Raw genomic sequence first — 23,858 nt, forward strand, 5'->3', positions numbered from 1 at the left:
ATGCTTGAAATGTATGTTTTCACAAAAAGCTGTTTTTCTCCCTTTTCTAAAAGTTAATCGGCTGAGTTAATCGTCACCACAATTAGTCATGGTCACTTGTGCATTTTTTTTTTGGACATGCTAAACAAGTTACATTAAGTTACATCACCCGTCTTTGATATGACTATCCAAAATGTTAACCCAAAACACGTTTTTATAGTTTCTTTGTTGGTGATTGGTAATGCATGTAAATGAGTACCGAAAGGGATACATTTAAGCTTTTATAATTATTACCCCATATCGCCATACAATAAGTTAGATATGGTAATACCAAAGAACAGTAAAGGATGTGGAGTGATTTCTGGTCAGGAACAAATAAATTGAAGTAACAAATATTGAAGTATTTCTCGACACCTTTTGTTGTATATTTTTGGTATGAGATTTCCAACTCATTTTTTCATTTATTATGATCCCCAGAAATTTCTTTTCACTCACTCTTAGAAGGTCCATTCCGTCTATTTGTATTTGGTCGTACGTATCCTTTCTGCTATTTCCAAATTAATTTTAAATGAATACATTTCCTCCAATTAATTTAATGAAGTTGCAATTTGCACTCCAAGTAGCTTGGATCCTTCGTTGCTTCCTCAGATCTCGTGCTTTCGTGGCGATTTCAGCATTGCGCTTGGTCAGATGGTCATTCATGTAGACGTTTGTACCTTTCAGCTTCTTCCTTGTTTCAGCAGTGCAGTCTTGAATTTCCTGTTAGTGAACTTGACGATGATGACGGGTGTAGTTCTGTTACTGCCATACAGCGGGACACAAGTATCAATAGTTTGGATGTCTACGTCGACCTCCTTAGATTGCAAAAAGGGTGAAAACTTGTTGCTCCTTTGAAGTGACATCCATTTCGTCTGGTTTATCCTTATTCACAACTGCCCTGGCATAGGACCCAGGTTTGATCCGAAGCCCCGTCACAACCACGTCATTCATTCGCGTGTTCTGATCCATGTCATCTATCGTGGTTTTCGGTTGCTCAACCTTAAATGGATTTACATGGTTTCTTATGGGAAAAATTTATTCAGTTAACATCTGTTTTGGATAGAGTCAGACCTCCTGGAACAAAGTAATGACACTAACCAAGGTTCCACTGAAGTTGTGCCCAATGTACGAGTTCTGTCTTGAATTAACTAGTGTTTCTCACCTTCTTCAGCAACTTTTCTGGCCCCATAGTGGGTTATTTTGCCGTTGTACTCAGTAAAAAAAACAGACTTTCTGAACACTCAAATAAGCAGTCCGCTTGTACGCCTCATTAGCACAGAGTGCACAGTGCTTCTTCGGAGGATGAAAGTAGACAGGTACAGAGTTGTTCGTCATTATGTGTGCTTTTTATGAACAAATAAACCACCCCCACACAATAAAGGATTCCCTGGCCAGAATCTGTCTATCTAAAAAAAAAAACACAATCCATTCGTCACAGAGACTTGAGTCCCCAACACGTGGATGCTTTGTTTGTGCACCCAAAGGCTCACTGTTTGGCCGCACAATAACCGAGCCAGTGTGCAAGAATTAAGACTTTTTTGTGGCAATTTTTGTCCAAAACTGAATCCTACGAAATCGAGGTCAAGGTACCACTGTGTATAACACAGAAGATTGTACTGTTACACCCCTCGTTTTCATGAAATAGATGTATCCAGACAGGTTTGGAGACACCAGAAACCATGGTGTGATTATGGAGCTGCAAGGGAACGATTCCAAGGCCAGGTTCCAACCCCAGCACTTCTCAAAGGACCTGATTTGAAATTCATTATTTGTGTTCATCCCTTTTTTTTAAATTAAGGAAGGCCGTGTTCATTCATGTTTATTATAAGTTCAGGTAAAAAAAATTCTTAGTAAATCGGTCTCGCTCTGTGGAGCAAAGCGTTAATACTTCACTGGGATAGTTTTGAATGTTGAAAATGTTGAAAAAATGACTCAGAGCTATGCATGTAGTGTGGGTTTAGTCTGCCTACATTAGCATGCAAGGTTTTAAGGTTGTTAGGATGGGACTTTTCCCACTGGTAAGAATATCATGTACAGATATGTCTGCATATTATGCTTGTCAAACCAGTAGAAAGTCACACTGAGCTCTCTTTACCTACAGTATCTTTATACCATTGTTACTCCAAGTACCTTTGCATTTCCTCTGAAACTTGGCCATATCCCATGCAAAGCCCTGTGGGGAATGGCAAAGCCTCACGTCTGCAGCCGATTAGGCTGTGAGATTAAGGCCTGCCAGGAGAAACCGGGCCATGGTGGAGGTGTGGGTAGTGGGAGTGATGGAATGAATAAAAGACAAGTTCAAACCAAATAAGAGTTGCTGGGGCTTATCCACCATCAAATGAACACTTTCCTGATAAACATGCAAGGAACCATGTCAAGTAGGCATTGGTTTTAAGGCCCACCTGCCATTCAAAACCCGTCCAAAAGCCTGATTACTCTTTTCTTCTCATATCCAACAATGGCAGGGCCTCTTGGATTCCAGAATCATGTGGGTTGACAAATGAGATTTGCATCATTCCTCATGAGAAAATCTGTGTAATTCCCGTATTGATTGCATACCATATAGGTAGTTATTTTTAGTTTCAACATCTTTATCAAGAACCATGGTGAAAAGACCTGACTGTTCACCACGGCCATTGCACTTCGCCAGTGTTCTCACAGCTTGCAGTGGCTTAAGCCTTTAGCCTTCCTTCCTGTTGTTTTGGACCGCATCGCTATCTCAGAATTAATCAATGATCACACAATTTGAAAGGTTTGTAAGAATTTACATTTTGCACTGTTGGACTGTGCAAAAAGAAGAAACAGAAATGAGAGAAAAAACATTTTGAGTAAGCAATTTATTGCAAGCAACCATTAAACTCAAATATGCTGTTTGCCTCAAAAATTGGTCTGGGCAAGCTTGATGCCAGTGTTGCCAGGGCATCTACTGTCTGGAACTGACGTCCATTTATGTAAACTCCCTTTGCCATCCATCCCCAAATGTCCTCAATTGGATTAAAGATAAGATAAGATAAGACAAGATATGCCTTTATTAGTCCCACAAGGGGAAATTCCAGGTTTACAGCAGCAAAAGCAGAGGACAAAAGAACACAAGAGCATAGAAAGTGCAAAATCAAGGCAATAGAAATCAAGACGTTATATACACTATTTACAGCTACAGTATGTACATGTTGATCAGCCACGGTTATTGCACTTGTTTATTGCATTGTTATTGCACGGTTTATTGCACGGTTATTGTACAGGATTATTGGAGCATCTTGTATTATGGAGTGTGACAGCTGCAGGAAGGAAAGACCTGCCATATCTCTCCTTCACACATCAGATCAGATCAGCGGAACACGCAGACTGTTCCAAAAGAGTGAGTTTATCGCTCTGGAAGAAGTCCTTTGTCAGGCAGGCATTGTGAAGTGCAGTGCTGCCCTGTTGGAAAAGCCAGTCGTTACATCTCCACATAGCCAGCTGCCATTTGACACCCCTGCACAACCTGAAGCTCCATTGTTCCATCGAGGGATCATGATGGCGCTCCCTCCCTCACTTGACTTTTTTGTTCCATAGTTTTCAGGATTGTTGAATACGTTTCAAAAGTGTCAACAATCCCAAAGAGAGAAAGTTTTTTGCCTTTGCCATCAAGAGATCATCACCAATCCACATTTCATTTTTGCCAAGAGTTTGGTTTTTAAATGCTGTGGTCTTTGCAGTACATTGCTGACAAAAAAAATATTTTACTCCCATTTCTTGTTTTTGAATTTTACATCTCTACTCAGAACCTCCCTAAGATGCAACAGTGCAAAATGTAAATTCTTGCAATTTTCCAGCTGGTCTTAAAATTTTGATCAGTAGTGTGTATTTGGTTACAGCGCTGGACTCTATCACGAATGAGGAAGATCGAGGAAGAGCCCAGAATGAAAGTACACAGTCTACTTGGCAGAAAGTGAAAGTTAAGATTGTGTAAAAGTGAAAGTTAAGCTTGTGTGAGTGAGAACGATGCATCGATTGTGTATATTTGTCCACGTGTTATTTGTGAGTGTTGTGCAACTGTAGTTGTGCTATGTGAGTGCGTGCGTCAAGAAAGCCTTCTATGAGAAGCCATTAGACTGAAAATGCACTGAAGTATTAGACTGAATATATAGATATATAATATCTAACAGTATGGTCACCATTACCTGCAGTACCCATTTTTGTTTGTTTTGACTAAAGTAAAAATATGGGACATTTAGGGGAAGGAATATTCAATCAGAAAAAGGTGAAACATGCATTATGATGAGAATAAATGATCAATAATCGACATGGCGAAGGGGTAGGATTAAAGCCATATCCACACAAATATGGATATCATATGTAATAATAATTAATCATAATAAACTGCAGCCATGGGCTGCATCCCTGTGTTGTATTGCTCCAAACTGCAGACATTTGGTGACGGAGCTTTCAGTGTCACAGCCACCTTTTGAGGAAATGTTGGTAAAACCTAATATCTCATCTGTACGAGTTACATCTTTTTCAAAATGTGTCATTTATTCCTGAATTCTACTTTGCTTGAGGCACCTTATCTTCAATATCATAACTCTACCATCTGGTGGTTGCAGCTGCATGTGAACTTTCTTCAAATGCAACCGCTTCATTCACAGTGCAAGTCTGACTCCAGCGCAGAACAAGCACTCATGGTAAAGCTCATATCTGTAAGCCAGTCATTTGAAATTCATCCATATTGCAAGAATGAAGCTAATTACAGCTAATGACATAGAGGATCCTCTATTCTCCTTTCATGTGAGTCAATGCCTCCTTTGGACGGCACTGCAATCATTTTAGCTTCTCGGGTATGAGTGTGCTTTAAAAATCTAGACTAGGGCTTTTATCATTAGGCTAGTGGAGCAAGCCAAACACACCAGTCAGACTAGATAGGACAGCTCAAGTCTAGTTCATGCTCAGAGACTAGGTGGGACACACCACTCAGACTACAGCTGTCCTATCTACACACCAGTCAGACTCGAGAGGACAAGAGTGTGTCCCACCTAGTCTTTGAGAATGAACCAATGAAGCCTGTGAAACATCTTCTAAAACAACCTGAACAGTCCAGTTGCAGTTGATTGAATGAGAATGAGAATACAGTGACCTGGAATATTCACAGGCATTACTTGTCATTGTTTGAGCACAATAAAGTCAATAGTGCAAAGTAAACAGCGAAAAGTCGGTTACTGTTATTCAAATCCTTTGGATTTTTGCCCCCAAAGCTCACCTGTGTCTCAGTAGTACTGAAATTGTAAGTAATGTAAAATAACATGTAAAGGTGTAGTGGAGTATAGAAATAGTGAAGTACAAACATTAAAAAAAGACCTAAGTGCAGTAATTAAGTATTTATAACACTATAATTAAATAGAAAGTAATGTTTAAATTACTGTGGGGAAACAAGTATGGTTTATAAGGCAATGGTATTTTGTGAAACACTGACGTCCTGTGGCCATGACAGTATATCACAATGGTGTCCCATGGTTAGCAAAATGTTGCCAGATGAGAAACAACAAATGATCGTACCACAGGCTTATAATGATTGTATTATGAGAAAAAGTATGCTGCATAGCCAATTTGACATTGCCCAGGACCGTCTCCTACAGTGAAACACGAAAACACAGACCGTGTAGAATATAGCTTACAGTGCAGTTTTACCTTTTTATATAAACGAAAAGCAATGTTGCAAAAAAAGGTTCTTCTGGCAGAACAGCGCCTCAACCTGAGGTACGTGAAACGATGCACAACGTCAGGCCAGGATGTATCCCGTTTGTGTTTGGTAATGGCCATGTATTCAGCAGGTTTTATCGTACATTATGGGATTTTTTTTTAGTTATTTATCAATGATCATACGTCGTACAGAGGGTGGAATTATAGCGTAAACGCAACAATAATCATACTTCTGGCAACACTGACGGAGCTCAAAGAGTAGTGTTTTGACTTCTTCCACCGGGGGTCGCTAAAGTCACTTGCATGATTTGTTTGGCTCCATTTTGACGGACACCCTTCCTGAAGCAACTGCTCCCCCCCCCCCTCCCTTTTTTTTAAATTGGAGTTCGTTACATTGGATGTAGGGGAATATCTTTATTTGATCACACTGTTATGAGCATTGGTTATTGTATGCAACAACGTTATCAAAAGTGGGGAGGCTCGTGTCCAGTCAAACATGAAAAATGTCCCCAAAACGTTATTTCATAACGATGTCTGAATGGCGATATGACGCTGCTTTGCTCGTGGTTTAAATTAAGGACACTAGAATTCCTTTGATAGGGTCATAAATCGTAGATGATTGGAACAGAGTGTAGCAATGGAACGGGCAGTCCGCCATGATGGTGAGCAATAGCGGTGGGCGGGGCTAGGCGGGTAGTGTACATTTGTATTCACTATTTCTGAGCTAGGCTGCACGGTGGTCTAGTGGTTAGCATGTTGGCCACACAGTCAGAGTCTGGAGATTGGGAAGACTTTGGTTCGAATCGTGGGTTTTCTCCCACATTCCAAAAACATGCATGTTAGGTTAATGGCCGACTTTAAATTGTCCATATTTATGAATTTGAGTGTGAATGGTTGTTTGTCTATATGTGCCCTGCCATTGGCTGGCATCCAGTCCCGGGTGTACCCCGCCTCTTGCCTGAAGTCAGCTGGTATAGGCTCCAGCATACCCCCACATCCTAATGAGGAGAAGCGGTATAGAAAATGGATGGATGGATAGCTCAGAGCTGAGTATAAAATTGGTATTTTTAAAAAAGTTATACGCTGTGCGTACACTTTGATGAAATTAAATGAATATTATTTACTGACCTTCATGTCAATAAAAAACCTGAACAGCAGTATGAGAGAAACTTTCTTCTTTATTTGACTTTTTTCCTTCCTTACACTTCACAATCAACATACAAAATAATAATACTTATATTACATGGATAATAAACTAAAAAATTACAAATCTAGTCTTTTGGATCATCTATTCTATCGAGCATGTTTACAATGCAATGTTTCTGGATTCTGCTCACTATCATGGCGGCCAAACCCGCGCAGGGCATACAACGGAAGTGGCTACTTTGTTGTAAGCCCTCCATTTGTAGTGTCCTTGATTTCAAACCTTTTGGTTTCAACTTGTACTACAGTAGTTCATTGACGGCAAACGGCAGATTTCAAAATAAAGCACACCGCTTCCTGATGACAAAAAACAAACCTTTAAAATATGATACATTAATATGTCGCCGTACATGTTCAAAATAAATATATAAAATTCTTCAAATTAATAAAAAAATCGTATTTATCCACACGAGCGAGTGAATAACCAAAAATATAAACTACACGTTTTCTGGAAAATATAAAATCGTTGCAATACACGTTACTGTACGCTAGAAAGAAGCCGTAAATCGCATAAAATAAGGTACAATCAATATATTAAATATAATTAACTAACAAATCCGGGTGAATTCACTTCGTGTGTGTGTGCGTGTGCGTGGTGGGGGGATAAGGGTGTGCGCGCGCCTCAACCTTCCGCCTGCGTGCTCACCTGCTGTGGGATTTTCTAATCGCCAACAGTCGTCCTTGTGCAGCTTTATCGTTCATTTGGAATACTGAGTCCACTAACAGTGGAAGCTGAATTTGTTTCTTTTTCTTTCTTGTTTTCTTTCCTCCTGGACGCTGTAATAATAACTCCACGTCTGATGTGGTGTGGACCCCGTCGCTCTCCGGAGGGGATTAGAGACACGAACCCCCCCACCACTCGGTAAGGTCTTTAACTCATTATTACAAGGCTACCTAAAGTGATTAAGAAACTGTGCTCGAGTATGTAAAATACAGTACACGGTGTGTGTGTGTGTTCCTTTTTAAAAGTCCTGCTTGCATCACGGTCGGAAACAGGGTATACATAAAGGAGTGTACTGTACACCACATACTGTATGTACATTTTGCAGGACCAACTCGGAAGAAATATGACACCAAGCTGCAAAAGTACCAACAACAACAGCAGCACAGCTTCTGCTCCACTGAGCATGCATTAATGTACATCCCAGCTGAGCAGTTTTGTATGCTATCCACCAATATTTGGATAGAGAGTGCGGGTACAGTAGCAACTTTTGCATTGTGAATTAATACTACAACTCGAATGTAAGACCGTAAACCTACCACAAGTAACAAACATCACCATAACGACTTACAGAGTGATGAATTACCCATTAAAATGATTATAATTATATATTTAAAGTAGTACGACAAAAGAGAGATCCACGTTAATTGGCGACGCCGCAGTTTATTCGTGGATTTCTTAGCTTATAAAGAGTCTGGCGGATGGAATGTTCTGAAAAAAGAAAAGCTTTATCAGCAGGGTGATGTTAATGGCCTGGATGGCTTTCTGCAGTAAAAAAAGAAAAAAGAAAGTAAGTAAGCATTCTCTTTATTCAGCAACTTGATGAACAGTTGATGACTACGCAAATAAATCAAAGTCAGGGACAGATCGATAGTTTAATTCAAGCGTCTTTGCAAGTGACTGAGAGATGCTCCCTAGTCATGCATTTTACAGGAAAAGGTAGCTCTGATGAATATTTTGCTGCATCATGCCTCCCTGAACCAGACAGCCTGTATTGTTGCCATTTCATGTGCTCATCAGGGTGTGTATTTTATGCTGTGAGGTGTGAAGGCCCTTATTTACACAGCGTGTAAATGTGTATGTGAACTGTCTGTGTTGCGGCCATATTTGGGATGAAAGGGAGATGAAATACGAAACCTGCTGACTGCCTTACTAATTTATTATGTTATTTTTAGCCGCGGATACATTTTTGATGCATTTGCATTTGTCAGGTTTCATGGCGGTGATGGGTCAGGGTGTGTCTGTCACAATGAAACTGCTACAGTTTTCTGCACTGACACTCATGAAGAGTAATAGTGTCTTAAGGCTAAGTCTATGTTCTGTAAGTTCTCTATTTCATCTCCAAATGTTTCCTCCTCCTCAAACTGTTGACACATCGCTCAAATCTTCGCTATAATCACTGTAATCATCCTCTGTCTCATACACCGACATGTTTGTGTAGCTGAGCGGTGTTACCCAGATTACGTCACACCTGGAATAAGGCTGAGCTGCGAGAGCCAGTTGGTCATGGCTGGAGCCATGAACTACAAATTTCGGGTCATTTTGCATCATTTTTGCCAACTTGGCCGCATGGTGGCCAAGCGGTTAGCATGTTGGCCACATATTGCAATGTAGTAATTTAATTTCTAATACCTTACCTTGCGTTGCTCCTAACGAGGCTACACTCTTGTGCACTGTGTGCATGCTCCAGGCCCCGCCTCCACCCACCGAGACGAAGAGACTGTATTACTAAAAAAAGGGCTCACTCATGCCGTTGTTCTATGGAACAAACGTGCCAAGGTACTGAAAGCAAAGCACAGAGTGAACTCTCTCCCTGCCTGTTTGAAGGTGGGAGACGAGGAAAACAGACGCACATGCACATGGAAATATACTGAGGCCGACAAAATGATCAAGTTCATTTTCATTTATTGTGTGATTAATTGATTTATTTATGATCATCCCAGGCCTGGTGCCCACGAGACAGTTTTGTTTCTGTAAGAGACATTTTTTGTATCTTGTGAGCTCTTGTGACACCTCCACTCAGTATATACTGTACAGTATATATACAACACCTTCTCCGAACATGCTGACTAAAAACCTGACAACGGAGTCCAAATTTAATGTCAATGTGCACTCAAAACTTGCCTTTTTTTTTTTTTTTGCAGTGTCACCGCTATGTCATAAAAAATATGTAAAAAGGTAACTGCACAATGTTAAGTTCATGAAAAATACACATACATAATGCACATAGTACATATAGTCTGCTTGGGAAAACTGCCATGCACATTCCAATGTCCCAGTGAGCGATTAGAAATGATCCAGTGGACCTACAGCACTAATGAATAGCCTGAGGAGACACAGTACCTGTTTATTGAGTACCTGTGACCACAATCCCTTCAAATAAGTCTAGATAGAATGTTAGCACCTTGGCTGTGGAAGTGTTTGGACATTTTCTATCAGGAAACACAATCCGTCACTGCACTACACATATTTTTTCATGTGAATCAGTTGACCTGCCCTGAAGGAGGTTTGCATAAACCCCAACAACCTTCTGAAGTCAGATTCGTCTTCTTCTCTGTTCATACAACGGCCTGTATATTTTGGGATCTCCTTCCTCTCTCATTCCATGTCCTCATCTGTGTGTTGACATGACTGTAGGTCCTTGGCAAAGGGAAGCGGCCACATTATCCCGATACATTATTAATGCGTGCAGCACTTTGACTAAGACACATACACATTCACAGACCCTGACATGAAGTCAGAAACTAACCCAGAAAAAAGCACATTCACAAAAAACATCACACACACAAACACATACACACAAGGGGTGCAACGGTAAAGATAATCCACGGTACGGTGCTTTGGCGCAGCACCTCGGTATTTGGTTACGTTTTTGCGCGAAAAGACAACAACATTACCTATACCCTCCAATATATACAGTAATGCCTTGTTTATCACGGTGAAGTGGTTCCAGACCCGACTGTGATAAGTGAATTTCGGGGACATAGGATTCTTTCGTTATAAAGTGAGGATTTTTGTAGTTATTGTACCGAAAAACTGTTTACGACCTTCTAAATACAGAAGAGCAGAGCCCTTTAGGCATGAAATGACATACCATAGTCACCTTTGCGCTCGTGTTACCCAACATAGTAGATATAATCAGAGAAAATTAGCCACTTAAGAACAATTACAGACACCTAGTGGCCGATGTACTACATTGACAATTTGAAATCGTCTTAATTCCTTGTACAGTCGTCCCTCACCACATAGTGCTTCAAATTTTGCGACTTCACTCTGTCACAGAAAATTGTACCCGGTTTTTGCAGAACATTTTGCAAACATTTCCATGTATAAAAATGGCAAAATGATCTATATTACAAATATAAAGCATTGAAAATACGTAAAAAAGATGTTGATGAAATGTAGTATTCCACACTGGTCACTCAGTGTCACTAGTAATGTTAGTGTAATGTTTGGTGAGACACGCAAGCACAAGACTTGAAAGCCGAAACAAGATGCTTTTATAGCAGGTTTGAATGATCTCACAACAAGTACAACAATATTAACATAATAATAATAATCATAATAATAACATGGGCTGCTGTTGTGGCCGTAATCCAGCTCAAATTTAATTCTGAAACGCTAATGTCACTTCCTGTCCACACGTCTGGAACACATTTTTTGCAACACACACGAGTGTAAAATGGCTTATTTTCGCTTATTATGTCCACTATATTGGGTGTTAGGAGTGTAAAGGTGACTATAGGGGTGTTATTTCATCTCTCGAGGACCCTAATAATGTTAAAAAAAAACGTATTTAGAAGGTTATAAGCAGGTATTTGATTTATAAAAAAGGAATCTTTTTTTTTGTGACTTATGTTTTTGTTGTGTGTTTTATATTGTACTTCATTGTGAGTGAATTTTTATTTTTATAAGCTGTGTTGGAAGACAAATTTCTGTTCTATAGAACAGACAATAAAGTTCTATTCTATTCCATCCTACTTCACGGGTGTTCACTTATCACGGTCACGTCTGGAATCAGTTAACTGCAATAAGCGAGGGATTACTGTACAATGAATTAAGAAGCTGCATTCCATTCAACGTGTGAATGTAATATTTTACATTGGCCACTAGGTGTCAGTTATTGTTTGGTGAGACAAGCACAGACTTGATCGCCTGAACAACAGGCTTTTATTGCAGGTTTAAATGATCTTACAACAGGCACAATAATAATACCATAATAATCATAATATTAATAATAATCATACCGTAATGGCCGTAATCCAGCTTCCATATCTGGAACACATTTATTGCAACACACGTGAGCACGAGTCTTATTTATGTCTTAAATGTCTTATTTTCTCTGATTACATCTACTATATTGGGGAACAGGAGTGTAAAGGTGACTATATGGCTGTTATTTCATGTCTAGAGGGCTCTAATAATGTTAAAAAACATATTTAGAAGATCGACAAATAGACCGTCTTCAAGCAGCATGATTTATTAATAAATATATGTTTTCAAAAACTGTGATAGTGTGATGTGGCGAGGGACGACTGTACTCCGATATGTCCTCTGCCGCCGAATGCCTCGCCTTTTCGTCAGCTTTTATGCAGACTGTGTCTCAATTGAAATATGTACAGTATTCGGAAATGGGACGTTTCGTCCCAGGGAGGGCTTTTCGCCAGCCTGGATAGGCACGTGCGTGCAGACACACACCGTGTAGATTGCAAACCAGTCCAACTAACGATTATTTTCTTAGTCGATTAATCTGAAGCTAATCAGTTAGGCCCTAGATGGACCAAATCAACATGAACCAAACAGTTAGTGGTTTGTTCCGAGACATCAGAAAAGAGGCAAAAATGTCCATCGCTGTTTTCAAAGCTGAGTCAAAGTCAAAGCTGATGTGTGTGAATATTTGTTTTGCCTAAAAGACAACGATAATAATGTTATGGTTTTCATGGATGACTAAGGAAATGAGAAAAGATTCACATTTGTAAGATTTAAGTCAGAGGATATTTACATTTTAAAATTAAAAAAACGATTAATCAAATGCCAAAATAGCTGTTGATTAATTGGATAATCGATTAATCATTGATTCATCGATTAATTGTTGCAGCTCTAAGATATTCTGGAAAAAGTATGACATTTTGAAATGTCAAATCCGTAGGAACCCTGTATTCAGTAAAGCAGCGGGACAACCTACGCTAGGGACTAGTATTGAAATAACTGACAGCTGGGCTGATGAGACTTTTCCCAGGGCATTTTTCAAGGCCCTCATAAAATATGGATGGTGTTTGGAGTCGGGGCAAGTGCAACAGCACACGGAAAGCAGCCTTGCAGGACCAACATGCTTTTTCCTCGCCTGTCTCTCTGTCATTTTCCTGCTTCTTGTCTTTTTTTAACATCTTTGCTATTCCATGCTGACTACCTTTGTGTCTGTTGGCTCACTTTTTTCTCACTCCTCCTTGAACATACCGCAGTTGAGTAGATACGTTTTTTACGTGTATGCATTTGTCTTTCATATGTTTTGTACCCTCCCAACTCCAATTGATAACTTTGTGTTTGTCATCAGGTGAGGAAGACATGTCCCCTTGTTCCTCCGCAGTGCAATGATGGATGGAGAGACAGCAGAATGGGACTTTAACTGGCGACCTCATGGAGCCCTGACCTAAAGTGCTGAGAGCAGGTGTGTTGTTCTGCGAATGTGAAGCCATGTGTAGGTGTACACACAAAGACGGATGACCAGATGCGATGATTTGGAGAGTCCTGAGTGGGGCAGAGAGTGAGAGAGAAGTGAGTCGCAGATAAGAGACACTGTCTGTGATACCGTAGCTTAGTCTGTTGCCTTAAACTGACCTCGAAGGTTAAGGAGAAGCTCATTCTAATCTGGCTAAGTGCGGATGACGCACCAAGTCCCTGCCATTGCCTGTAGACATACTTTGTAATCTAATTTGTGTGACTGCGCCTTTGCAAATTCAGAACATTATGCAAACATTAATTGCAAGGCGAGATGTTGCACAAGATTGGGTCCACGAGAACGAGACGAGACGAGGAATAGGTGGTAGATCAAGTCAGAAAACAAGTCTTTATCTTAGTCAAAGGAACATAGAGGGGTGTCTGATACATATCAGTGTATCAGTGGTCAGTTCTAACTATATGCTTTAGCAAAAAGGTGAGTTTGAGTTGAGTCAGGGAGATAGTTCCATAACAGAGGAGCCTGATAACTAAATGCTCTATCTGCCATTCTACTTCTAATAATTCTAGGAGTGGCAAGTAAGTGTACATTGTAGGAACACATTGCTCCACTGGGTTGATAGGGTACGAGGAGCTCTTTAAGATATCCTGGTGCCTGACCGTATCGTGCTTTATATGTAAGAAGGAGAATTTTAAACTCAATTCTAAATCTGATAGGTAACCAGTGCAGTGAGGCTAATACGGGTGAAATATTATCTCTTCTTGTGGTTCCGGTTAAGACGCGTGCGGCAGCATTTTGGACCAACTGAAGGGTCTTTAAAGATTTCTAAGGGCAACCTATTAACAGAGACTTAATCATCCAACCTGGAGGTCACAAAAGCATGAACACGTTTTTTGGCATATGGTAGTGGCAGGAAGTTTCGTAAATGAAAAAATGCTGTTCTTGACACTTATCGTATTTGGGAACTAAAGGAAATATCTTTATCAAAGATGACAGCAAGGGTTTTGACCATACAGTGGGGGGTGAGTGCAAGGTGATCTAGGGCACTTATGTCATTTGCAAACTTGTCTCTGAGGCACTTGGAACCAGTTTAATAGTAAAAAGCTTGAGGTCATCCAGCTCTTGATGTCTTTAAGACACGCCTGGAGTTTGGACAGATGATTAGATTGGGTAGGTTTCATTGATAAGTACAGTTGTGTGTCATCTGCATAGCAGTGGAAGTTAATGGCGTTTTTTCTCTTCGTATTGCCTGGTGGACAAATAAAGTCTGAACAATACAGGCGCTAGCACGGAACCCTTTGATGGGTTGTTTAGTTGTGACGTGAAAGTGGTGGTATTAAAAGGTGGATTGAGTCAGTTAAATCCCCACGGAAGGCCCAGATGCCAAATACAACGCCCACCACCGATGTGTATTGGTGTAACTTGGAAGATTTTCATTGGCTCGTACTAGTGGCTATACAGTATAATGTGACCCAGGCAAATACATAAACACTGTGTCTCTCTGAAGTGAGAAGGGCGTGAGTGAAGAAGGGTCCAGAAATGTCAGGAAGTAGCACTGCAAGATTCAAAGGAGAAACAACAGTTTGAGGCAAGTGAGGGGTTTTCTAAGACAGATGGATAATGTGCTTATGGCACAAGATCCCACTGGAGACATTAGCAGCTGTGTCACTCAGCACTTGCATCCAAAGCCTTTGCCTCCTTGAGCTGTAATCAAAATATTTTCATTTTTATGTCCTGCTTTCTTGTTTCTCTCTGCTTTTTTTTTCAAATTAATGGGTAACTCCTGCTCTCTTGAACCGCGTGTGTCCTCTAATGGATGGCGCTAATGGCCACCATCAGCAAAGTGCGTCTATTAGAGATTGCTTCATACAGCTGTTTGGTACACCACAGCTTGCTAAGATTATCCATCTAACCACCCATCAATTATTTTAGTCATCTCAAAATATCGTTAATGGTTATTAAGGCCTGTAACGGTACGCCATGATTGTGGTTCATTATGTACTTCTGATTTAATGTCGCAGTTTGGTTGATATTAGGTACAGTAAGGGAACAAAATGCAAAACATAAAACTGCTTAGCTTTTGTGTTAACAACTTTAATGATTTTTGGAAAAAAAACTGCAGACAGAATAGAATCTGCCGGCTCTGCCCTCTCCTTAGCACTTTTGCTGGCTACGACTCCCACCTGGCCTGTCATGATAAAAGATTTTGCTGGACAGTAATTGTCCTACAATTTATTGCCGATAAACAATATGATTGTCAACATTATTTTGAGACGTTTTTTTCATAAATGTAATGATAATATCCATCCATCCATCTTCTACCGCTTATCCGAGATTGAGTTGCACGGACAGCAGCCTAAGCAGGGAGGCCCAGACTTCCCTCTCCCCGGCCACTTCGTCCAGCTCCTCCCGGTGGATCCCGAGGCGTTCCCAGGCCAGTTGGGAGACATAATCTCTCCAACGTCCTGAGTCTTCCCCAAGGCCTTCTACCGGTCAGACTTGCCCTGAACACCTCCCCAGGGAGGCGTCTGGGAGGCATCCTGAACAGATGCCCAAGCCACCTCATCTGGCTCTTCTCAATGCAACCCAATTCAGGTTGTCTTTGAAGACCTTTCGCCTGTCGTCCGAGCTGGTTTAGTTCATTCAGTTCATACTCAATGACAAGGTAAGACAGTCACTAGTCAGACTAGATAGGGCAGCTCTCCTCTGAGAAATTGGTGCAAGATCCAGTGTATGCATCCTCTAAAGAAGGAGGCATGTCCAGACAGGAATGGTTTTGCTCTTCAACGACCGTGATTTCACACCACGAAAGATATAACCATATAAATTACAACAAAAACACACCCAGGTACGCTGTCGATATTTGGATTGATCTGCCTACGTCATGCGTTCGTGAAATCTGCGTTCTGCAAAATCTATCTCTCATTCCTGTCTCCCATTCCAACATTTTGATTGTTTTAATTCCTTCTTCGTACATTAGGTGTACTTCCTCATCTGTGCTGCTTGATCTTGGTGCATATACTGTATCCGAAAATGTTTCTGCTTCTTCAGTAATCTAATGATTACTTGTGCTTTGGAAGTTGATTAGATTTGCTGCTAATCAATGGTGTCTAAGTTTTCAGCACGCTCTATGCACCCTCCGCCCTCTTGTGGTTTTTGAGAGCTACTGGCTTATTTGCGCTGGCCGCAACCAGTGTCACCAGTGGCCATTCAAAAGTCCATCGTCCTTCTCAAGATACTTAAGTTGTTCAGGTTGTTTTCCACTGATCAGTTGGCCGCATTTTGTATTGGCTCACCATACCCAGTATGCTGGAATGCCAATCTTTAACTGTGTATCCCAGCACGGGGAACACCACTGGCCTGGATTACTAGTCAAGGAATCAACAATTCTGTGTTGTATTGTGATTCTAACTGACTTCTCTTTTAGATAAATGGAACTGCAGGACAGGAGTTACTCCCCATCCCGTAGGACCAGCAGGGTCGAGCAGGTGGTAGGACGATGGCTGAGACGGTCCCGAGAGTTGGGCAGCAGGTCTTTAAGCAGGTAAACTACCTAACTTACTAAACATGCACAGATCTGGTGCTGATTTCCTTCATTTTGGGGTATCGGCGATCGGCTGATTCTTACATATGAAACCAATCTTATTTATCAATCTTATCTACCTCCGCAAAGGCGTGTCTGCTGTACGGGTAAACAACAATCAGTCGGAGCATGGCTATGTCGTCAATGTGGCAGTATTACACAGTAAAAGAAAAAGATCAAAGGATCGCTTTTTTTGGGGGGTGGGAAATTTATGTAAGGCCAGAATGAGTCGTGGTGGGGCTGCAAACAAAACGTTCAATACAACAAACCTCATTTGCCATTCAAGAAACCACCACACTAGAATAAGCAGAATTTGAAGCTAGCAATCAAGCTAAGGTTAAACCTAAAGCTAGCGAGTGTTTCACTCGACAGTCCAAAAGGAGTAAGGAAGAAGCAAAGCTTATGTAATCCTACCCACCATCTGTTTTACAACAATTGCAATGCATTTGTTCACTTCCTGTATTCCAAACACACTCTCTTCTGGTTGAATACATTGAAAATTAATGAGATGATGTAGTAATGTGATAAATAGTAGAAAAAATTGTAGTCAACTTTCAAATCAAATGTTCACATTGCATTCTCTGAGGATATACTTTGGAGCGGAATTCTGACATAAAAGTGTTTTTTTTAATCTAACAAATTAGACACCGGTCAATATCATCACATCAGGCCAATATCGTATGTCACGAGTTTGTGGAATACAGAAATTTTGAGCGGTGGGCACAACAATAACAACCAGTAGCAAACAAGCAATAACTCCTGTGCTCTTTTCTGCCCATCCCAGAGACAGAGTTGCAATAGATGGCAGGACAGCAGAGTGCGGGACCTCAGACCAGAGGAACTATCCATTCCGCTTGAATGTATTGATCCAGCAGGACCCAAACTTCAAATCTCATGGCCTCACTCTTTCCTCCCACACACCCATCCTGGTAGAAGAGGTCACCCCAGGTATGCCAAAAAATATGTCTTGTTTGCTTTTTGTTCACATTAAAATAAGTTCTACAAATATAGTAACCCTTTGTTTATCACGGGTAATTGGTTCCAGACCCGACCGTGATTTAGTGAAGTGAAAGTAGGATTCCTTACTTATGAACTGAATATATTTGTAGTTAAAGTATAGAAAACCTGTTTGGACCATCTAAAGATGTTTTTTTAACATTATTAGAGCCCTCTAGACATGAAATAACACCCCGTAGTCACCATTACACTCCTATTATTGTATTATTGTATCCCACAGCAGGGAAATTCACTCATATAAATATTACCCAATATTGTAGACATAATAAGAGAAACTAAGCCATTTAAGACATAAATAAGACCAGTGCTCGTGTGTGTTGGTGTAATTGTGTTACAGTGCTAAGGGAGCTTAGTGGGAGGGAGGGAGGGAGGGAGGGAGGACAGGAAGTGAGGTTGAGAGTTGGGTTTTAGCTTGCCGTGGGTTACGGTGTTACGGTGTATCATTCAAACTTGCAGCAAAACACAGTGGTTCTGCTGATCAAATCTGGTGCTTGTGTGCCTCACCCAACATTACAGTAACCTTACTGACACCTAGTGACCAGTGTAGAATACTACATATCATTATGTCTTTGAATGCATCTTCTGAGTGCCTTACATTTATATTTTATTTCATTTATCAATTTTTTGCTTAAAAATATTTAATAATTAATAATTTGTACAATTTGGTTAAATATGTATACTTTTGTTATTACATCAGTCCCTAAATGTGGTTAATTAACCATTACACTAGCTACATTAGCTACATTAGCTGCATTGGGGTGAAGAGGAAGCTAAACCAAAAGGCAAAGCTCCCATTTTACCTGTCGATCTACGTTCCTACCCTTACCTATGGTCATAAGCTTCGGGTATTGAGTGGAAGGACAATATTGTGGGTACAAGCGGCCAAAATGATTTATCTCCGTAGGGTAGCAGAGCTCTCCCTTAGAGTTTAGGTGAGAAGCACTGTCATCCGGGAGAAACTTGGACTAGAACTGCTGCTCTTCCGCACTGAGAGGAACCAGATGAGGTGGCTCGAGCAACTGGTCAGGATGCCTCCCTGGAAAGGTGTTCAGGGCACATCTGATCGTTAGGAGGCCTCGCCCTTTTCGAACTGACTGTGTCCACAGTCAACAGAATGTCCATTCCATTCCATTGAAGTAAATACCAAAATGAAATATCCAAACCTAATCAAAGCTGTTGCCCTGAATATTTGTTTGTTAATGTTGTGAAAAAGAATGCAAATTGAAAGAGACAACATTCACTAAATTGTCGTGCTCTGGAGATCTTAAAAAAATATGACAAATATTTCAGTGAGATGAAAGGATACCTGATGAGTAAACATATTTCGCAAGCTGCAATATTAACACAAGCAGTATATTACACTCCGCCAAACATGACATCACAAGGACATTTTGTGAACCCAGGTGGTCCTGCAGATGGCCGGCTCGTCCCTGGTGACCAGCTTGTGAAGATCAATAACGTCACTGTTGATGATCTGACCTCTGAGCAAGCTGCTGAAATAATCAGGTCTACACTCACGTTGTGTGAACAAGTATCAGTATACACACTTCATTCACACGAACAAGGTGTCTGTGAAATGTATCTGAACAGCTGCTCTCTGTTTTTCTTTTAGGGAGTGTGAAGATACGTTATCAGTGACTATTCTCAGAACAATGTTGGTAAGTCACAATATCACAATAAGTCACAATATCTGAACTGTCTGAACTATGGCATATTCAGCTGGAATAATGTATACAATCTTGGCGTGTAACGGTTCGCATGGATGTATTGAACCGTTTCGGTTCTGCATGTTCAGTTTGGTTATATTTTATACTATTTTTTTTTTTAGATATCAGCTCTTAATTAAACTCTTATGAGCTATATTTGTTGTCATCGTTATATTTGTCCGAACCAATGTAGTTTTAGTACAACTAAACTGAAGAAAAACTGAAGAAACAAGGGTGGTCTAATCATTTTTTACATGACTGTATGTGATTAAAGTTCTTGAGCCTCACTACGAAATACCATCACGTCCTCACTTTAGCCAGAAAGTTATACCAGCACTTCATGAAAAAGCTAAAAGTGAAGTCGTCAACGAGCTATCACATGTGTCCGCTATTTCACTTACGACAGATGCTTGGACTTCACTTGCAACAGAGAGCAACAGGGTTCTGTTTGCATTTTTTTAAATAAAAGCATTTGAAGTCATTTTTTTCTTCCTTTTTTGTACCGAAAATTAATCGAACCGAGCACTTAAAAAAAACTGAACCGAACCGAAATTACATTTTAGTGTACGGTTACACCCCTAAAACATTCCATATGATACTGGTAGTTTTGAGCACAGTTGTCACAAATATTAATAGTGGTAGTACCAGACCACAACAGTACCACATACTATAACGAGGGAAGGTGGGGACGATGTAGCAGTTGAATTAACACAATTTTTGCAGTTCAAAAGCTCCTTTGACATTCATTCGTCACACATACTTTGACAATTTTTCACATTTTAAGAGATACTGACTTTGGGGTTTTTATTACCGTCTCTAATTATTACAATTATTAAGAAGTACACTCTTGAAATATTTAACTGTGTGTGTAGTAGGGTTGTCACGAGACACCCAACTCACGAGACGAGAGGGTGGACGAGATTGGGTCCACGAGACGAGACAAGATTTTTCGGTTAATTTTAAGAAAATTACAATGAAAAAAATAGACGGTCTAAGATATCATTGCCTTACATTTTTTGCAATCAAATGAACCACTGTTATGTAAATATGTGTTTACTGTATATAATATCTAATAACAATAATACATAATAATATGTCATAATAATGCAATTTTTTTTTTTATATGTCATCTTTCACTCCGTAACGTTTGGCAAATAATTGTCATTTGTGACATGTATTTTCTCTCACGCATTTGGCACTGTCTGTCAAACATTTGCAGCATTTCTTGAAATGCTGGCTTTTCAATCGGGGTGTCGGCATTAATAGTTCCAACTTGTAGTTGAACAATGCCTGCTCACTGTTTTTTGTTATCATATTGTCAGGGCTGTCCAGCTGTCCTTTATTTGTATTAAAAAAAAAATTGAATAAGAAATCAACATTAAAAAAAAAAAATGGCAAACGGAAGTTACGTCACCCGTAACTTAAATTGTAAAACTTTAAAAATGTGCTATGTGTTGATATTTTTGGCTTTCTGAAACGGACGAATTGGATTATTACATTGTATTTCTAACAGGGAATATTGATTCGGTTAGCATCCGTTTTGGTTAGAGTCAGACTTCTGGAACAATGCTAACCAAGGTTCCACTACAATACAATAGAAGATACAACATATGCAGTACTGGTACATCAATACATGTTATGTGAGCACGTGCTCAAATTGATTGACATATGACTGGTCAACATTTCATTCCTGTTTTAATATTACTTATTTGTGCATCTCTTGGTGACACGTATGACGTTCACAAACGTTTTCCGACTGTGAAGATACTCATAAATCAACGTGTCAACTTGGCTTGGGTTTAAGTATCATACCGCCCCATCACCAAGGTCCTACACTACTGTATGTCTATATCTCTGCCTGGTTGGTGTGCAAGTGTCTAGGTCCTGCACTTCAATCAGCAGCCCCGAACCAGATTTATATGTTTCCACTTCGTTGAAGGAGATCCTAAATGAATGTGACTGAACCTCAATAATTCTCCTTTCTGCTTCTGCTGATGGAAGCAACTCTCATCTCATTTGATTCATGGCTCCCAGCCCATATAAATCCATATGAAGCTTTAAGTAATCATGGGCGTTTATACAAAGTATTTATTTTTGTTTAAGACTGTCTGCACAGTTGTAAATTAATGGTCATATTATATTTATTGCCTAGGGTAAGTGCATCTGATTATTTTCTTTGCAGGTTCACATTGTTAAACTGCTGAATGCCCACACAAAATCCAAAGCCTGTTCATTTTTGTAACTTTTATTTTACTGTACATGGGTGACTTTATGAATTGCTTAAAGCAGGAGTGTCCAGACTTTTTCCAACAAGGCCCATGTACAAAAAAATTGGTTACAGGTGTCAGGCTCCGTCCTCCCTTCACCTGTCTTTCATTCCCTTAATTGCAGATCTCCAAAGGATCCACCCTGATGTGGAATCATTGCTGCTGTCTTTCATTCCATTGATGGCAGCTCCTTAAAAGGCCCGCTGGGTAGGGCTCAGGCAGGGAAACACAGACTCACACACTAGTTGACAACAATCAAAGTTCCGCATCAGAGCAGGCCTTTTTTAAATAGCTGCCAGATTGTGGCGATGATTCCATATCAAGGTGGATCTTCTATGTCAAGTGGGTGGTTCTACAACATGGCGGGGTGCCCTCAAAGAGGAGATGATCATTCATCCCTTTTCCTCCCCTTGCCTGTCTTTCATTCCTTTAAATGCAATAGATTTTGTTGCTGGACTAGATCTGATTAGACTGGACTAGATTGTTTTTCCCAATGCGTACATTCCATCTCCCTAGAAAAGCTCCCTTTAGCCTTTAAGACAGCCCAACTCCTCGTAGATCATGTCTTCAGACATCATGGAATATCTACAGACATTGTCTCAGATTGGGCAGTCCAGTTCACATCCTTTGTGTGAAAGGAGCTAATTCCGGTCTCACTTCTGGTACAATACAATCACTGCTCATACGCAATGCATTGTGGGAAAACTTTAAAATATATATTTTTTTGATTTTGCACGTATTGGAACTTGTTTGTATATTTCTTACCTTTTGAGTGTTAAGTTGTTGTGTGATGAGTTTAGTGTTCTTTGTAAGATGACACCGTCGGTCAGTCGTGAGTCTGGAGTGCACTGATAGCTCATGATTGGCTCCTGTAAAAGAAAGAGCTACCGTTTCCTCACTGACTTGCAAGCGGCACGGTATTTAAATAACTAGTCTCTATAATCTGAAGTAAAGGAGACGTCACAAGATTAGAATTTAGCCATAAACTAGCCGCACCAACTGCAGGCTTAAAAGTTTAAGAAAAAAGTAGCGGCTTATACACCAGAAATTAACTTTCCGCTGTGCTCCTGTTAATGACATACATTACCTCAAATGACTGAAGAAATGACTCAAAGTGTCTAGATTTTGATTCAAGAATTGATTTTAGAGCATGAAGAAGTGGTATCAGAGTTATCGCACATCACTACTGCCCACCAAGGTTTCCATGGACCTCTATTCACAAACTCTTTGACGAAAGAAAATACTGTCTTTTGCCCACGCTGAAGTGTGTGCATTTTGGAGTTTAGTTCAGTAAACGCTCCTGACAGGGAACCATTTGGATATTTTTAATTTTCTAAAAAGGCTAAAGTGCTAAAAAGTCATATATAAATATAAATATAAATATAAATCATATAAATCAGCCTGCATCTCAGCTTTGCAGTACTTGTGACAAAGCGTATTATTATTATTATTATTATTATTATTAGTGTTATTAGTATCAACATTTCATCATTTTGTTCTTTTTTTCATTTTTCATGTTGTTTTTTGGAGTTTTCTTGTGTAATTGTAATTTTAGCGGGCTAATATTTGTGTATTTTCTAGGGCCCTAAGTCATCATTCATCACGCCAGAGAAGAGGGCCAAGCTAAAGTCCAACCCAGTAAAAGTCCACTTTGCTGAGGAAGTTGAAGTCAATGGACACGCTCAGGTGAGTGAGGCGAGGTTACTTTGGCCGTCTTCCACCATCACCCGAGTCCCCAGACTCCAGTTTGCTGTGTGTGGGAATTGAGAGTTTGCTGACATTTGCAGATGTGGCATTGATTTGTCACGTCACATGGAGTTTATCTTAAGAATGAAGAAATATGGCCAGTGTGACCAAGAGTACTGAAACACCTGACTGACAAACCCCCATTGGATCAGTACATTCTGCTCAACAGCTTGTCCTATTAGGCGTGGCCACAGTGGATCACGTGTTATCTGTCCTCTGCATCTTCCTCTGTCAGTCCTACCAC

General features: G+C 40.2%; 1 protein-coding gene across 3 annotated transcripts in view; it reads left to right on the forward strand.

Moving 5' to 3' along the window:
• Positions 1–7,496: 7,496 nt before the first annotated feature.
• LOC129183084 (FERM and PDZ domain-containing protein 1) overlaps positions 7,497–23,858 on the forward strand; it is a 32,625-nt gene continuing 16,263 nt past the window's right edge. Inside the window, exons 1-7 of one of the 3 annotated variants that reach the window (XM_054779927.1) lie at positions 7,497–7,759; positions 13,173–13,393; positions 16,723–16,839; positions 17,663–17,826; positions 19,299–19,401; positions 19,508–19,553; positions 23,450–23,554. In XM_054779927.1, coding sequence (XP_054635902.1) covers positions 16,727–16,839; positions 17,663–17,826; positions 19,299–19,401; positions 19,508–19,553; positions 23,450–23,554 — 531 coding nt within the window. In that variant the 5' untranslated portion in view covers positions 7,497–7,759; positions 13,173–13,393; positions 16,723–16,726. Of the gene's footprint in view, positions 7,760–13,172; positions 13,394–16,722; positions 16,840–17,662; positions 17,827–19,298; positions 19,427–19,507; positions 19,554–23,449; positions 23,555–23,858 lie in introns of those variants that run through there. The other 2 variants (XM_054779926.1, XM_054779929.1) reach the window with 2 other exon arrangements.

Source organism: Dunckerocampus dactyliophorus, chromosome 6 (genome assembly GCF_027744805.1).
Source record: "Dunckerocampus dactyliophorus isolate RoL2022-P2 chromosome 6, RoL_Ddac_1.1, whole genome shotgun sequence".
Lineage (NCBI taxonomy): Eukaryota > Metazoa > Chordata > Actinopteri > Syngnathiformes > Syngnathidae > Dunckerocampus > Dunckerocampus dactyliophorus.